General features: G+C 37.1%; 1 protein-coding gene across 1 annotated transcript in view; it reads right to left on the bottom strand.

Moving 5' to 3' along the window:
* LOC149083604 (uncharacterized) overlaps nt 1-17,906 on the bottom strand; it is a 112,194-nt gene that overhangs the window by 20,700 nt on the left and 73,588 nt on the right. The window contains exons 6-8 of the mRNA XM_089234106.1: nt 14,845-14,978; nt 12,525-12,695; nt 8,246-8,339 (exon numbers count right to left, since the gene is read on the bottom strand). Coding sequence (XP_089090232.1) covers nt 8,246-8,339; nt 12,525-12,695; nt 14,845-14,978 — 399 coding nt within the window. The remainder of the gene's footprint in view (nt 1-8,245; nt 8,340-12,524; nt 12,696-14,844; nt 14,979-17,906) is intronic.

The raw sequence follows: 17,906 nt of genomic DNA, 5'->3' as shown, positions 1-17,906 counted from the left end.
CAATTTGAGATTTCCAGTATTTTTCACGGGAAATAGGGGTCAGCTCAGAGATTTAAATATTTATAGAAGTCGGGAAACGGGTCATATGGTCACTTTTTTATACCAGTTTCTGGCCCGCGGACTGAAAAAACAGTGCACTCTTATCCGAAGGCGAAAAGCTAAATTCTCAGATATTTTCAAACTTTTCCTCTCTTTGGTCAGTTTTCCTGGTTATTTTTCAGTTTTGCAATGAGAAGTGACTAAATGTGTTCCAGCGTACCTCTCATTTCTAATCGAAATATCATGTTCAAATTGAATCCCGGTATCCAGAAATTTGCCGGAAAAAACACATTTCATCGCTATATGACATTGCTCCACGATAGGGGGGTATACGGTCCATGGAGAGATTTCAGCTGGGTTTCAAGCGTGGCTGCAAAAATAATTAGCTTATTCAAGAGACTTTCTGGATATTATCCCGAGGTGAACTGCCGAGGAAGAAAATTTTGTTGTCATTGAGAATCGAGCCCACTTACATACCGGGCAAGAGCACTGACCATTACACCCCAGGGACATAACCTTTCTTCTCTGAAAATATTATAATAGCCAGTGTTCTCTGGGGTATAACGATCAGTGTTCTTGTCTGGTCCTGGATTCTATCCCCGACGTAGACACAGCAAAAAGTTCACCTTTATTAGGATATTATTAGCATATTATATTGAAAATCATCGGAGAAAGTAAAAATCATTCATCTCAGCTAGCTCATTTTTTTGCATTGCTATCTACTGAATACAATTCTGTAAGGAGGTCCGTGGGTGGCCTTCATTTCATATGCACAGGGGTCCGCTGACTTTATGATATTAGGACAAAGCGGGGCCTTCGTGATTTGTCCCCGGACAAAGGGTCCAAAGTACACAAAATGTAATTCCTTTTATGAAAGGATTGCATTCTACTGAAGTTCGAGATACAATGTAAGTTGATGACGTTCATGAAGAAATTAATCGCTTCTTCCATATATTCAAACAGGAACTCAATAGTGTCCCTGGTAATAATTGTGCTCCCAAGAACATATACCAAAAGATTTTTATCAATTTAATTTTGTATATTATAATACTTTATTAAAAAATTAATAACACCCCCAACTAATCATGTGCGAATTTTTATTGAGATATCTGTGAATTTTTATCCCTGAAAAATTCATTAATTATAACTTTACCAATTTTTTCGACGTATAAAACTTTATTGATGAAAATTCAACATCGGAAGTTTCATTGATAGATGGCGCACAAACATTTCAGTTTTTCTCTCGTGAAATTTTGAGATGACACTGAGTGCGATTAAAAGTCAGAAATTAGTGGGTTTTTTTTTGTTGTTGTAATTCCTTTATTTTCATTGCAAGGTAGTTAGTTTAACTATTCACACACACACACGAGGCTTAACAACGAATTACACTATATAGCCAAAAGTATGTGCGTTGACTTAGGAGTTCCGACATTTTCTCGATTGTCAACAAAAATACTGACAAATCGCTCAGAAATTTCGGTCTTGTATACCACATGTTGGCACTCATTATTTCCAGTGAAAACTTAGTAGCGAGTGTGTTTGAAGGACGGATAAAAAATTAAAAAAGATAAACTTTAACACACAATATTGTATTGTGCAATGCCGTCTTGCTTTTTCGTGTCAGCACGTATATTCACAAAAATATAAATGTTTTCAGTGAAATTTCGAATTTTAATCGCATATTTTTTGCTTACGACATGCGGAGTTTTCAACTAATTTTTAGGAAATTTAAAGAAAAAATCACGCTACGCAAGTGACATACATACTCTATGGCGAATGAAAATGTGACAAAAATCATTACTCAATAATATATAAGTATTTTAAGTAAATGATTATTGATTTCTCATTGGCAGGAAATATAAATTCAATTTTTTTCATAAATTTGATTGCCAGTGAAAATTCCAGCTGAATGTCATGAAAATTCAGAAAGATATCGTTGATACAGTGAGCAGTAATTTTGAAACTCGCTGAAAGTAATCCAATAATAAGGGATTTTCCACGAATTGATATGCGATTATAATAAGCACACACAACACATTATGCGAATGAGCGAAGACTCGTGACTGATGCTACATAAGAGGAGTGTTTTAGCATAACACGTGCATGGTGTCAAAATGAACAAACTGAAGTCAATAATGAAACAACAGAAAATAATGGAATCCTATTCTACGACACTTGCTTTCGCATCTTTTCTTTGGTTTCTTTCGGAAATGAGGAATCGCACTATCTTTGGACAGCTTTATTGTTCGCACTGCTACAGCTTTATTTGGGGGTGGTTCTCTTCTGCAAAGTTTTGCACAGGTTCCCATTTTCCACACATCTTAATCTCATTTGAAGTGAAAGGACTTCTCATTTCTCTCTTCGTTTTCCTCAGACGAGATCATAATAAGCTCTTGCGTTAATCATAATAAGCTCTACGTGCATAAGCTCATGCGGTTGCGCGCAATGGAGATCCATCAGTTTGTCTGTGTATATGACCATGTTCCCCCACTAGTTCTTTAATGTCGGGCTCGTGCACCTTCAGTCTCATGGTCTTTCCCCCAAGGATACAATACCTTCGAAAATGGTGGCCCTTGTTCGTGAGCTAACCCCTCAAACTCGCGGTCAACAATATACATCCAGCCCAAAGTTTTTCTCCAAGCAGAATTAAACCCTTTGCACTCGAGGCCTTTTTCGCTCGGGGGAACCAGCAACTCGATACGATTTTCCGCATATTTGGTGAATTTATTACAGCTAACTTAAAAAGATTTCACACACAATTTGACGTTTAAAACTCTTATATTTTCTTTATATATAACATTAACATTTTATATATATCTTTACACTTCAAATAAATAAATAAATAATAACTTAAACAAATCTAATGGGTTTTTTTATGTCTGAAGGTACTTGCGGTCCTGCGGATCTTTGCCGGATACAAACGGTATTCTTTGCGGTATTTCTTCGGATTCTGTGCACGTTATCCATTCTGAATTTTCTGTCTCTTCTGCGGAATCACTGTCGCTTTCACATTCACTATTACCCTGATTTTTTTGCCTCTTACACTTCTTATTTCATCGCTATCTTCATCACTGCTTTCCTCCTCTCTATCGTCAAGTAGTCTATGCGTAGACGTAATTTCGTTCTTAATCAACGAAAAATCGAACTCATCTTCACTTAAACTGATTCCTTCATCGTATCCCATGCTTATTGGGCTCCGTAACTTTGAAAATAATATTCCTATTGCCACGACTGTCGAGTCCGAACTAACGCGAAAAAACGCATACATAACAATAAATCTAAAAAACGCATTTAAGATTAAAGATTGGCAGTTGCTTTATACGCATGTATTGTTGAATACACTCATGAAGCGATATTGCCGAAACCAAACCTAAATAAACATCGTTACTGCTCGAATTATCGCATCAAACCGAGTGATGATCGAGAGTCACCTCTCGAGTTACCGCATCAAATCAAGTGGTGATCGAGAGTCACCTCTCGAGTGCAAAAGGTTAAAAAAAGACTTCAAACACACATACGCGTGATTACACAATGCTACATCTAGTTTCATATCGTAAACAGCCACGTTCGTGTAGGGGTGTTCATATTTCGAGTTAGTCACGCTGATCGAAGACTGTAGGGGGAGAATATTACCCACAATTTCACAGCACTTGTGTTGGTGAAAGCGGAAACCCATCAGCTCAAATTTGATAAGGTGAAAATAAATAAACAAAGCGCACTCGTTAACCGAAGTTACACTGTATTTCTTGCGCATGGACAATTAACATAATCATTTGCTAAAAAATTACCTACATCTCAAAGAATAATGATATTTGTCACATTTTAAATTTCTACACAGCATATCTCGTGTGTAGTATGATGTTTTCTGCGAATTTCGTAAAATTAGTTTAAAATTGAAAATTACACATGTTATAAGCAAAAAAAAAACATGCGATAAGAATTGGAATTTTTATGGGTTATATATTTTTTCCCGTGAACATGAGTGATATTCTCACGAAAATGCACGAAAGCATTGCACGAAATTAGTGCAATATTTTGTTAAAGTTACAAGTCACTTGCAGCTTTTTCTGATACGGGGTTGATCAAAAACTTTATTTTTTCCTCATTTAGTTTTTATCGGTCCTCTAAATGCACTCGTGACTAAACTTTTACTGGAAATGGTGAGTGTCAACATAGGGTATATACTGTACGATTGAATTGGTAATTTTCTAGAAATTCCAGAAAATGTCTAAACTAAGTCGACACATTCTTTTGGCTATATAGGGCATCTATGTGAATTCAAATATAATTAGTTTAAATTAGTTTTATTGTGTACTAGCCGATAAACTTGTTCTTTGCAACACTATCATCGCACACGCAAGCTGTTTTCTCGAGTCGCAAAACTTTCCTAGACCCTTATGAATATGTAGTCAAACTCGAATATAACGAAGATTCAACTAACTTTTGTCGTTGTAACCGAGATGCCGTTACAGTCGAGGTAGGCTTTTTTCAAGACCTTTTTTTTTTGACGGAAAATATAATCAGAGTCAATCAAATACGTTGCATAAAGCTTTTGCCTCTTTATGAATAGGGTGACCAATTTCATAGAGAAATCGGTATAAAGTAATACTGGACATCGCATATTCTCGTCAAACATAATGTCAAATGAAAACGAAATTATCAAATGGTTGGGTGCTTAGAAGAAGGGCATATGTTACATTTTTTTCCGCGAAACTGCCTTTTTTTAATGGAATGAATTCAAATGTAATGTAACAAACTCCACTGTGACGGTTTTAGTGTCCAAAAGTGAAAGGAAGACATTCTATATGTGATTTCCGCAACGATTGCGACCTCGAATGACGTGCCTTTTGGCGTTTTCGGTAAAGTTTTGGTATATTTTTGTAACACATGCCTTTTTTTTAGACGCCCGTTCAGATATTGTTTATTAATACCGCTTGGCAAGAAAGAAAATGCTACATCGAATCTGCTAGAATGTATTTCATGGGCGAAGATCAAACTTGGCAGATATGAGAGATGAATATTTTGTCATATCCATTATAGAATATTTGTATAAAACAGTAATTATACTTAAATTGATTTTACTCCTGTTTTTAATAAGGATAGGGATTTGAAGCAGGCTTCACATTAGGGGAAAAAAACGGTCGATGAGAACAAGCGCCTTCGTCAAGAATTTATAATTATTTTTTAATGTTAGTTATGAATTTTGAAGCATGTGACCCTCTTTCGACAACAATTTTATTGGTCTCTCCCTCTTTGAAACGTCAGTTAAAATTTGATTGATAGATGGCGCTGTATAGATACTATCCATTTACGCAATCAACTTTGCATTTTCGAATTTTATTTGAAAAACCGCCATTTCCTCTCTCTCTCTGATCGAGATAATGTGAGTGCTCGTGCTTGTGTGGTGTTGTTTATGCAGCGAAAACATCAATCTGTGTTTGACAACCAATAAAAGTTGAATGATTGTGTGGGATCAAAATCTGATCATTACATGAATCACCATTTTTCGATCATAAATTTTATAATTGTTTACTGGCGATGTGCGCAATGGCACCTGCCCATGTATGTAATATATCTTTCTCAAGTTCAATATATGGTTAGGTTCCCCTGAGGCACCCGAGTCCCCAGGGTTAATGTGCTTATATCACCGAGTGCGACAGAGCCTGGATGTCTCGATTCCTATCACTATCATCAAAATCTGCACTTACACGATTTCATTTTCGATTTCACTAGCATTTTAATTGAAATTTCACAGCGCTGTTGACAACTACTAAACCATACGTGCACCTCGTCCATATTGCCTGTTGTGGCGTTGTATTTGTATTGTATTGTATTGTATTAAATATAGGACTGTCTGCACAAAAGCAATGAAATTTTCTTTCTTCATTTATTGTTTTTGAGAAATTCAATTTTAATGTGGGAATTTCCTTTTCCAGACACTCTGCACATTCTAATTTATTAGTTGTGTGCTTTACTAATGACCAGTGAGTGCGCATATGGATAATAAGTAGCACAGCTGAGAGTTAAGGTGTGTTTTGGGTTTGATACATATTTATTTACGTTGAGTAGAAATAAAATACATTTATTTTAAGACGTTTAAATTTTGGAAAACCTTCCGCGATTCCTCCCTCCTCCATTACCCGGGCCCCCACAGGGTCGCAATCCACGGTTTGGGAGAAACTGGAATAACAGACAAAAAATTCCTGTTTGTGATCAGCTCCAATCATAGGAATTTCCTGGGGAAACATCATCAAAACGGAAACAAAAGTGACGAAAATTTTGTCGTTATATCCGAGGTTGTTGATTTTCAAAGACGCAAATAAGTAAGGTTAATATTAACAGTATTCTCTATGGGAATCAGTCCAGACCGCCAATGATTGACGTCATAGCCAAGGTGTCGTTACAACCGAATTTGACCGTACCTCCTTTAATTTATAAGTACTATGAACTATTATAATTATATTTAATTACAGTTATAATATACGTTATTTTAGACAAGAAATGAGCATTATTGTAAATAGATACATATGACGCTAAGGAATGATTGCATAATCCGGCTTCGTTCAGTTTTCCAAGTTTTGCCAATAGAAGAGCCAAAACAAGCAAAAAAAACACAGACCTGATGCAATTTGGGCTCATAATCTCTAAGGATTTACTAGCGATTTTAACATCAAGTTCAAAATAAAGCCAAAGTCCAGTGACTTTACCAGATGAGAGCAGAGAAAAATCTTTAAGGGTCTCCGTCATGCGTCCAAAGTTCTAAAATCCATCTAAAATTGTAATCTGAATGGTAATCTTCAGATATTAATGTGTGTGTGTATTTGAATTCCACTCGACCCCGAAAACATTGCCCATTGATGACTTATTTTACCTGGATTTGATATCTTGATTCTCCTGCTGCCACGGTCAGCTGATCAGCTTGTTGTGGTCAGTAATTTGTGAAGATTCGGGTTCTCGCGTGTTATGTATCTGATGGATTATCTGTCGCTCGGACATTCACGTGAATTCACGACGATAAAAGCAATCCATGCTTCTTTTGCGTGGGATAATCAGTATTATATACAGTCAAACTCGGTTATAACAGTCCCCGTGCATTGACTTTTTGGAATTTTCAAGATGTTTTTAGCATTTTTGTGTGATACTTAAAAACACGTTGAAGTCATAAATGTCAGCATTTTTTTCAAATTTTTCAATTTTTTTATATACATATATATATTTTTTTGTAAAAAACCAATTCACTACGTTCACATTTTTCAGCCAAGATGATGCCAGGTATATTCATATATCAACATACATTTTTTTCCATAATTTAAGTGCTGAATTTTATGTCACAAACGCAGTTTTTCTGGAGGTACTTTTTCCCGAAAATCATCTTGAAAATCCCCCTGAAAATTTCACTTCAAGTGATGCCCTCTGCTGAAAGCCTAAAAAGTTCGTACTCACTATACTTCTTACTCAAAACTTGCACAATCCTTTGAGGACTTAACTCCCTGAAGAAGAAAAAAAAAACCCCTGTGCGAAAAAATCAACCGCACCACATTTGTTCATTCAGGGTATGAAAGGTATAACGACGCGGTTGTAACGACACCTAGGCTATAACGTCAGTAATATTTGGTGCTGGCTCGTTCCCCATAGAGACTAATGTTCTCATCAACCTTGTTTATGACGTCGATGAAAACGTTACGTCCTCGTATAAAACGACATTTTTTTTCGTTTTCGCTTCTGTTTCTATGGATCATCACATCAAGAGAATGAATAGGTGTCTGTTCTCCTTGTCAATACAAAATCTGATAGGTAGAAACTGCCGTTGTACGATTTGAACCAACGTTTTTCAAATACCGTAGGTGGGAAATAGAAACGGAAAAAACCGGGAAAATTTTTCATTTGGGTGTTAACTATTGATAAAAAAATATTTAAAATTATAAAGAAAGATGAAATATGAAAAGTATATGATCTTAAAATATATATGTATTAAAATAAGCATATATTTTTGTTTATTAGCATTTTAAAGTTTGAAAAATAGGGTCCCTTCAGTTCTCATGTTGTAGGGGAGGCTTTCCATGCCGTCTTATGTACATTTTGGAGCCCCGTTGCAATGAAAAAAAATCACTTTTCCATTCTGATAGTCATCTATTAAAAGGCATACAGTAGAAAAAATAAATACAATGTAAGATATATATGAATTTGTATAATATATAATGAATACCTGACTAGAAAGAATGTATCTGCGGCAAATCCAGAATTGAGGACAACTTGAAAAGCTAGGTTCGAACCAAGATCCCTGACTTGAGATAATCCAGCTGAAGCAAAATATATGAAATTGAAAAATATATATATATATATATACATATCCGTTAGCACACATATATTTAAATTAGTAAATTATGTCATGCAAATACGTATGGATTATATAAATACCCCTCAAGATTAATAGCTTGTTAGGTTCGGTGCGTTGATGATTAATAAAGATTGATCTATTGCAACGCATGTACCAAATTATCCGAAACAAGACACTTCATAAAAGAGTTTGAGGACCCGAAATTATATAAATGTTCCGTAATAATGCCGATCATATGGTTTCAGCTAGTATAAATCTCTGGCCCACGAACTGGAAAGATTGTGCACCTATGATTTAAGGGGGTTGGTGCACGCAAATTTTCCAAAAAAAAACACATTTTTCAATTTTTAAATATCAAATATGAAATTTTCTGCGTCTATATAACTGTGTTCAAGTTTTTGTTCTACCTGTACTGAAAATATTTTTAAAATATTTTAATATAAACTGCTGGCAGGCATTATAATGACACATGCAAATGTTTTTCACTAAAATGCGTTTTTCCTCAAAACTAAGATTTTTTTGTTAGATAGGGAGAACATTTTGAACACCATTCATTGAAATGTCTTGAAACTTTGTGTTGTCTCAACACCATGGTGTTACTTTAACACGAGCTTTTAGGATTTTAATCGTTGGTTATTTTTTATCGAATCGTAACTCCGACAACATGCAGTTTTCAAAAACCATCAGAATTTACCCATATTTTGTGCCATAAAATTTGTTTAAATAATTTTAATAAAAAATCCTCGTGTTAAAGAATGTAATGCCAGAGTGTTGAGAGACACACAAACTTTCAAGACATTTGAATGAGTGGTGTTCGAAAAAATGTACAGGTAAAACAAAAACTTCAACACAGGCGCAGAAAATTTAATAGTATTTAAAAATTGAAAAATTGTAAAATGAATTTTTTTGGAAAATTTGCGTGCACCTAACCCCTTAAAGATTTGCAACATATGTTGAGACATGCTGTATCCGTAGCCGATATTAATAAGGCATCCACCTATAACGTTCCGAAGAACTTTCCAAAATTTCACAAGTATTGAAATATACCTGGTCTTTTTGTAGATATCTTTCTTAACACGGAGGTACTGCATCCATTTGTGAAAGACAGATGGCGCCATGATGATCGCATCAATGGACAGCTAACGTAAAAGACCAATTGGCCACACCTAGCCATTTGCATACAAACAATTTGCTGAGTTCCGTTTTATGTATAGAGAGAAATCCATCCAGTACGGGCGCTATGAATCACGGGTGGCCGGAGCGTTGCACGTCATGATATCAGTAGTGGCACGCAAAGACTCTCTTCAGAAATCAGAGAAATTTCATTTTTGAATCTTCAATCAAGGGAATTCTCTCCAATTTTTTAGCGACTGCAGTTGCATGAAACGTTATTACTAAAAAACAATGATGCCATGATGAAAATTTATCATGGGAAAAAGGACGAAAATGTTTGATTACTCAGGTTCATTACTTTCACGCTTCATCCGAGTCAATATCGACACACTAGTAGTCTCAAACAGCTTTCAGAAACTATTTCATGCTACAATTCAACAAAATTTGGCGTAGACAGAGACGGCAAAATGCACAGAAAATATGTGGTGAAGGCAATATCACGGAGGTGGCTTGTCCATATTTTCTACAACATCCTAGATCTCGCTAGAACAAATTCCTGGTTTTCGTAGAGAGCTGTGAACAGCAAAACTATTTTCCGAATGCAGTTCCTTCAAAATCTTATTAATGAAGAGCTGCGTTCATCATTTTTCGTCCTTGCGCAAGTTCCGTGTGCTCTGGATCATGTAACACTGCTCGTGAGCCATCAAAGAAAAAAAAAAAAAGATGCTACGATTTTTCAACCTGTAGGTGACACAAAATGTGAAAACAAAACTCTTGATTTTTGCATGGGTTGCGTAACTTCAACATGCAATATAAATGTACGGGAATTCAACTAAAAACAAATTTGCTTCAAACTGCTCATCATAACTGCTCGTATAAGAAATCAATACTTGCTGTTCCTCTGGTAGTTTTAAAGGTTGCATATTCTTTCCTCTTTCTGTTGTTGCCTCTTCTATGGCTCTTTGTATTTGTTTCGTTAATTCTTTTGTGGCATCGTCTGCTTGCTGAATATCGTCGGAAATTATACTGAAGAATTTCAATCTCTTGAAGATTACGTTGGTATTTCTGCCAGTTGATACTTTTGATTTTCATTCTAGATGAGTTGATTCTGAGGTCAACATTCAATTTCACTGGGCGGTGGTGGGAATTCAGTTTGTAAAGCACCTCTGAAGTAATCTGATGATAACATTTTCCGGTGATTGCAAAGTCCAGAACATCTGGTCTGTGATTTAGTACCTTTGGATAATGCGTGGGTATGTCTGAACCAATAACACTGATTGCATTTTTATCACAGTAATCTTTGAAGGCTATACCTTGTCTGGTGTTTATTCTGGAACCCCAGAATTTATTTTTTAGATTAAAGTCTCCCATGACAATGCACTGGTTCTGTGTTTGGAAGATTTTTTTGATCAAATCATAGTCCATTTCGTTATTCGGCGGTTTGTAGGTTGTTGCTAATCGCATGGCCTTGTTGTTCCTCAAATGAAAGTCAATTACCAGATTTTCGACGTTACCCGATGAAATTAAGTTGATTCTTCGAAAATTCAACGAATTTTTTATATAGAGATTTTTTAATGATACAGAAGAAAAAATATAGTTAAAATTTTTGTCGAAAGAGGGTGCTGTCGAAAGCTCTTAATATGCAACCAGAGTCCTATAAAATGCAAGACGTATAATTAAAAACTCATTTGTGAATGTTCCCGTTATATAGACAAAAGTTTTCAATTGCGATGTTGACATTGGTGGACGAAGCACCACCGTTGGTGAATTTGTTTTACCTCAGCCACGAATCGAATCATCAGATGAACTTTTCGAACACAAAAGAGATTGAAGAAAGGTTCAGATCCAATAATTCTTGAAACACTCTCTTCCGACAAAAATTTGAACGATATATTATTTTTCTCTGTACCAAAATAATCCCTCTTCGTGAGAATAACTTCTTGCAAACTGTATTCAAATGTAAACTATTAACGAATTTATGGGACACCCTGTATATTTAACCCTTTAAGTGGTTAAACTCTTTACAAAATATTAAAGTATACTTTGTTCCGATTTTCAGCAGGTGCAAACTAATACAAATACAAATACAAATACAAAAACAACGCCACAACAGGCAAAATGCCCAACGAGGTGGCTGATAAAAAGATGCCCATAAAAATATGGTTGTCATATGTTTCAAAAATACAGCAACCCAATTAAAAATGCAATTAACACAAATTACAAACAATATATACACATGATAAAATATTATACAATGCCCATAAAGAATACTTATGGTTGTCTTATTCTAAGAATGGATAGCTTCTCGATTTACCCCAACATGTTTATCGTATTTCTTTTTAAACGTGTCAATTGTGTTACAATTTACTACCTCCGGGGGTAAGCTATTCCATTTATTAACAACCCTATTGGAGAAAAATTCCCTGCGACACCATAACCTTGCATTGTCCCTCACCAATCGATACTGGTGTCCCCTTGTAAAAGCAGTCGATTGGCGGTGTACTAAAAGTTCATGGTCCATCCTATCCATCCCATTGAAAATTTTGAACACTTCGATCATATCTCCTCGACACCTGCGTTCATCCAATGTAAACATATTCAAAAAATGAAGTCTTTCTTCATAACTCAAGCCCTGTGTGCCAATAAGGACACGCGTAGCTCTTCTCTGCACCCCTTCAACCAAGTCTATGTCCCTCTGTAGGTATGGTCTCCAAAACCTTACAGCATACTCCAGTCCAGGACGAACTAAGCCTCGAAAAAGCGGTACATAAAATAGTGCTCCTTGAGAAATCAACTTTTCACGATATCTGGGTATGCCAATGTTACAATAAGAGGCTTCTATGGAGGTGAGACACCTCGTCAATGCCGGATATTTTTTTCTGTAAATGAAGTATTTCAACTCTGGACCATTAATTTAGAAAGCTTGGTCGGAAATCGGTGTATTCATCAAGTACCATGTTAAGAATCAAAATCAAATGCTCGATGACATTAATAGTCAACATTCAAAAAGAAAAATAATGATAATTATAGTCACCCAAAGTTAGATAATCCTTGCAGTAGTAAACGTGTCCCAGCATAATCCACGTAATGCTCAGGAACTTGATGCCGTGAATAACTGGAAGATGGTCCTCCGGGAGGGACGTCTTCAGCACTGACTGCGTGTTCTGGTACAAGGAGAAGGCTGAACAGACGCGGCGCACGCATCCTAGTAATAAAGGGAATACAAAATTCGTCGTTTTATCTCAAGACATGTACAGTGGAGCTTTGGCTGACAATATTAAATCGTTCCGCCAACGTGCTCGTTATCCGAATCAAATGTCCTCATAGGAAATCATGGAAACTTGGATAATTCATTGGCATGAAAATGATTCATAAAAACGTCATTCATTGAATAACGCGACACAATAATAATATAATACGTAATACAATACAATATTTAAAATGATAATAATGCCAGAAATAAACATACAATTCGATAATGTTTAGGAATTAACTTACTCTAAACGATCAGAGAGAGTTTAGAACGACTTACGACCTGTACACTCACCGTCTGTAATTTTGTGACTTTAAAAGAAACCCTATCTACGACACTTGCTTTTGCCTCTCTGCAATGGAAAATTACACAATCGTTGGACAGATTTATTGCTTGCACTGGTACAGATTTACTTGGGGTAGTTCTCTTCGACAAAGTTTAGCACAGATTCCCACGTTCTCTACACGTGTATTAATCTCATTTGAAGTGAGGGACTCTTCATTTCTCTCTTTGTCTTCTTCACACGAGATCTCGTGCATAAGCTTTTGCTGTTGCGTGCAATAGACATCCATCAGTTCATCTGTGGATATGACTATGCTGCTCCACTAGTTCTTGAATGTCGGGCTCAAGCACCTCCAGTCCCATACTCTTCTCCCAGTCACTAAATTTATATGCATTCGCTTTTTTTTTTATTCAGCATGTCATGTACTTTTACATTCTATTCAGTAGTGTCAGGAGTGATTTCATGCAAAGTCAATTTTGCAAGCATACATTTCTTTTCTCCAGCCCTTGTTTTAGTATAAAATGTAGTTTTATATACAAAGTATGTCACACACGCACTTTTTCCTCCTTTCCAGTAGTGCCAGATGCAATTTCCTGCATACCCAATTTTGTAAGCAATGTACATTTTCTTTCTTTCCCTGAAGCCCTTGCTTTTAACTGTTTTCGTGTATTTTTCGATACTTTGATTATTCACATCATCTTGACTCTTCCTTCCATTGTCATAGTATTTTTTACCCCGGCGGTGACCTATCGGTTAGAAATTCTTCGGAATATGGACTGGGTCGTCGTTTCGGTGAGTAAGTCAGTCCCATGGTCTTCTCCAAGGACACAATCTTTTCGGAAATGCTTTCCCTTGTTCATGAGCTATGCCTCGAAGTCAATTATCCAATTAACCTACACTACAGTTATGTCAAATCAGAATTTAAAAAAAAACCACTTCAAGCACATATAAACCGGATTACAACTTGTTTTCTGTGTGCGTATGTTGCATATTCTGTAAAAGGAAAGAGAAGCAAAACGGCCCATCACTATGGACGGAGGCTTTGTTTCTTCGTTTTCCGTCACAGTCGAGACGATATGTATATATATTTTGTATACATTGTGTATTTAGACCATTCTCAAATCTCTTCCCCCTTCAACTTGCCAACTTCTTCTTCTTCTTTCTTGTCCACATTTTTTTTCGAAATCCCAGGCTGTGGTCTCCGGCCCTTATGTGCCACTGGGCGCACGTGCAATTTTTCTCCCTAGGCATTGGGTTCAGCTGTCCATTTCAGTCAAATGTCTTGTACGTTGCAACGAGTTGATGGCTGTTTTCATGGGGAGAACGACGCGAGAGATTCGATACTTGCGAGCACGGGGCAATGGGATCCACTGCTATAAATCTTTAACTTTTTCCATCACAACTCTGCCTCTTTTGAGGTAACGGAAGTAAGGTGCTTTGCATCAGTCCGAGGTAATGAGCGATTCTATCTATCTACATGAAGTTTCGTATCGAAAACAGTCACGTTCGTACGGGTTAGTTGAGCACGCTGACCAGATACTAGGGGAAAATATTACCCACAATTTTTCACAGCACGTGGTAGGCGAAAGAGATGGACAAACGCCATCAGCGCAGTTGCGATATACTGAAAATAAATAAACAAAGCATGGCAGCTAATGTGAATCATCGTTCGTTAATCGAATCGAAGTTTGTTCGAAATTTTTGCTCACTATGCGAATTGTTCGTTAAACGAACCACTCGTTAACCGAAATTCCACTGTATATGATATATACCACTGAAACTAATACAACTTGAATCAGTAACGATGTAGAAACTTACCCTGATTGTGGTTTTCTGAGCTTCTCGAGCGAGAGCCGTTGCTGCTGTTTATGCTGCCGGTTGGTCTTAGCTTGAAAAATAGATCGAAAACTGTTGCGAGAAGCACGACGAAGAGAGCCATGAAAACACCACACCTGCAATAAAAGATTATTACAAATAGCTTCAATCCTTAAAAGTAAAATTTTTGTTTTCAAGCAGATAATGTTTTTCATAGTTAATAAACATATTATGTCTTGCAAGTGCTGCTCATGCGGCCTTTATCGAGACCGTCCGTCGTAGAGGTATGATTCCAACTTAAAAAAATTCTCAAAAAAACGTTCAAAAATCACCCTACACCAGTTTAGAGAGTGAAAATACAGTGTGTCACAAAATAAAAAAAAAATCTAAATATTTTTATACATACCCCCTCCCCCACCCATTCTCTAACTTCCAATTAGAAAGTTGTTGCCTTGTCTCCTAAGGCTAACAAAAATATCCACGTTTCCAAGTGCAATATTCGTTGAGATATTGGAATTAAAAACCAGAGAAAAGTTATGAAAGAACAGCAAAAGAACTAACGGTCAATTCTGCTTTTCCTCATTTATGCTGTCCTTTCATAACTTTCCCTTCCTTTTTTGAATTCAAAAATATCTTAGTGAATATTACACTTAGAAACATGGAATTTTTTCTGTTGGCCTGAGGAGATAACAATTTTCTAACTGGAAGATAGAGGACAAGGGGGATCGTATAAAAATTTAGATCTTTTTCAATTTTGTGGCACTCTGTATACTGCACTCTCACAAACTGGTACAGGGTAATTTTTGAACGCCTTTTGACCATTTTTCAAATTGGTACCATATCTCTACGACAGACGGTTGATGAAATAAAGGCCGCATTGGCACTTACAGGACTCTACCGATTTTTGCGATTCAAAAAAATCGAGTTGGAAGATTCCAGTTTAAAAAAAAACGAAAACAAAACATTTTTCCGCAAATTAGCGAAAATCCAAGACACACATACAAATGCAAGGCCACAACAGGCAAAATGCCCAACGAGGTGGCTGAGAAAAAGATGCCCATAACAAATATGGATGTCACATATTTCAAAAATACAGCAACCCAATTAAAAATGCAATTATAAACAATATATACACATGATAAAATATTATACAATGCCCGTAAAGAATACTTATGGTTGTCTTAATCTTTATGCTCTGCAACAAACAAAGAGCTGCTGTCATTTATTGGAACATCTACTATCCAAAGCAAATTCAAATGGAAAGATACACTAAGGATGATATTACACTATAAAAGTTTCATAAAAGTTCATTTATAAAACTTGAATAATTTAATCAATAAGGTTATCGGTTACATTCGAGAAAATGCAACCGATAGCCTTATTGGTTGAATTTGTTTTTCAAGTTTTATAAATGACATTTTATGAAACTTATATTGTGTAATACCAGCCAAGAAACACTAGACGCACACAATGGAAAGACCTCACATTTCGCGATTCCGAGTTTCTATCTTCAAACTGACAGCAGTAATGAACGTTGGAAGGATTTGTACATATACAAAGCTATGCATTCAAGGGTTAAGAAAGATGCCAAGGGATTTTAAAGATCATAGAGATACGTATAAATTTCACAAAAAAAATCGAACACACAGACCGGTGTTCGAGTCCTCGTGGGGGGAAGTGATCATTTTTGATCATTTGATCTTGCAATCTACTACATTTGTATTATTTGGCATTATGTTCATGATTCCCTTCTCAATTAAAATCCATATACAAATTTTGTTGATAGGATTTCATTAAAAAGGCAGGAAAAGTAGGACAAAAACTAGAAAGTATGACAAAAGCGGGACCTTTTCACCAAAAAGTAGGACGAGTGAGAGCCCTCCTGGACGGTTTTCTTATATCAGTGGTGCCCAAACTGTAAGTAGCAACCACCTGGGGGTTACAGTTAATAAAGTAGAGGGAACGCAAGTAAATTTACAAAAAAAAAAAAAGTTTTTTAAAAACTTTTAAATTTAAAGTAGATTTAAATACAACGCCCTATAGAAACTGGACCTTAAGGGCTCAAGTCACATAAGCTCTCCCCTTCCGCAAAAGCATAAGTGGGTACAGGTTGTTTCCCTAACAAGGCGGGGGCTGCTGTGGTGTTCGAGTGGTCAGGGTGACGAATTCGCATAGCAAGGCTCAGAGTTCAAACCTCATACGGTGGTCGGCTGAAGTTGTTTTCCTGAGGTTCCCAACTTTGATGCGCGAATGTGAGCCGATCTCCCCATTAAAAAGTCTCGCCGGAGAGAGCAACAGGCCCACAACATTACAATTATTGATTCATTACACTTCACTCACTATGCGTTGAGAAAAAACTCAGAGTTTAAAAAATTGTTGCAGATGGCAGCACTACACATAACACCAAACATGGCCCCCGCTCTGTCCCTTGAGGGATATAAGCGGATAACCTTGCGGCTGGGCCATGCTGGAAGAATTCTCCTGACATCCGGGCCCGGCGAACATCCCCGGACTCGCAAGCCACCGGCCCGCCCGCCGGGACCCACTCCATCCCAAGCAGCCACACTCCGGGAAGCTCCCGGAAACCCCCGATGGTCAAGAAGGTCAAGCGCAGGTGGACCGCCCGCCAGATCTCCGACCCACCCAGCAAAAACATTTCGACGGCCCTCGGCTCCACTAGTCCACGAAAGAACACCCCCGTCCGCCACTCATCGCCCAAAGGAGCAACAACGGAACCAAACGTCCGTCCCCCTCCGGCAGCCCGTGCCCATCCATGCCACCACCGCACTCCGTCCCCACCAATCCATCCGCAGATGGACCCGTGGGATCTCGGTTGCCAATCACTCGCTTCAGCTCCTTTGCCACCTGAAAGAAAACATACATACATGGCGCATGCAAGCACCGAACAGAAATGACAGCAAGTGCTTAACATAAAGTGTAAATTGTCAGGAAAGAACATGACAAACAGCAGCACTACACAGAAACAAACTTCACGGAAAGTTCACTGCACACACACACACACACATTCCAACAAATACAAATACAACGCCACAACAGGCAAAATG

The sequence above is a fragment of the Pholcus phalangioides genome, unplaced genomic scaffold, assembly GCF_987345545.1.
Source record: "Pholcus phalangioides strain wild (caught in Gottingen) unplaced genomic scaffold, Ppha-v1.0 ptg000008l_1, whole genome shotgun sequence".
Taxonomy (NCBI): domain Eukaryota; kingdom Metazoa; phylum Arthropoda; class Arachnida; order Araneae; family Pholcidae; genus Pholcus; species Pholcus phalangioides.
The sequence above is the reverse complement of the archived record's forward strand: the minus strand, read 5'-3'. Positions and strand labels throughout refer to the sequence as shown.